Source organism: Penaeus monodon, chromosome 22 (assembly GCF_015228065.2).
Source record: "Penaeus monodon isolate SGIC_2016 chromosome 22, NSTDA_Pmon_1, whole genome shotgun sequence".
Classification (NCBI taxonomy): Eukaryota; Metazoa; Arthropoda; class Malacostraca; order Decapoda; family Penaeidae; genus Penaeus; species Penaeus monodon.
Window position 1 is genome coordinate 15,870,241 of NC_051407.1, and position 796 is coordinate 15,871,036.

Below are 796 nucleotides of genomic sequence, written 5' to 3' on the forward strand. Positions count from 1 at the left end.
TGCAGCACCGAACTGCCCTGGCCGGGCTTGTAGCGGGAGGTCGCCACGTCGTGCGAGGGTCGTGATTTCATTTCGGCCACGAGCGCCGACGAGGATTTGTAGTCGGCGTAACGCGGCGAGTCGTCGTACTTGTTGTACTTGAGCAACATGGGGTACTGCGAGTAAGAGCTCTTGCTGGAGGAGTGGCTGCCGCCGCCGAGGCTGTTGCTGGCGTCGTGGAGGGGCACGCGGTCATCCCCCGACTGCGACGCGGCTCGCACGCGCGACGCGAACTTATTGAGCAGGTTCGAACAGCGGTTTAGGATGTCACCGCCGGAATCCCCGAGGATGTTCGTGTACGAGGTCGTGGCGCTCCGGCCGTACTGCTGACGGCTGCGCCCGCTCATACTGCCCCTTGCTCCGCACGCCCACCCCCTCCACGCCCGCAGCCCTAAGCGCGCATAGCACACGTCACCTACACTCCCATTTACAGCGGCCCTCCTGACACGGGGCTGGGTCCTGTCCAACTGGGCCTTTTGTCTGTCAAAAGCAGCGCCTTATCATACGTTTTCGTACACCTGAACACGCGAGGACACGGCACGGCACAGCACTGCTTAGTCGCGTCGGACAGCGCCTCGCCCGATGTCCAAAGGCCTCGCGCTCTACGCAGATGAGGATTTCCAGCAGCAGCTCAGGAAGCCAGAGAGCAGACGAGAGTGGAGCAGGTAAGTGGGTGAGCGGAGTGTAACTGAAGCAGACCGGAGCAGTGGGCACGCAGCGGCACACGAAGCCCACGGGATAAAAATACCTCGGGCGC

General features: G+C 62.7%; 1 protein-coding gene across 1 annotated transcript in view; it reads right to left on the minus strand.

Moving 5' to 3' along the window:
- Positions 1 to 796, minus strand: part of LOC119586950 (probable dual specificity protein kinase madd-3) — a gene marked incomplete in the record, with an annotated part of 25,662 nt that extends 24,866 nt beyond the window's left edge. Inside the window, 1 exon segment of the mRNA XM_037935683.1 lies at positions 1 to 796. Coding sequence (XP_037791611.1) covers positions 1 to 386 — 386 coding nt within the window.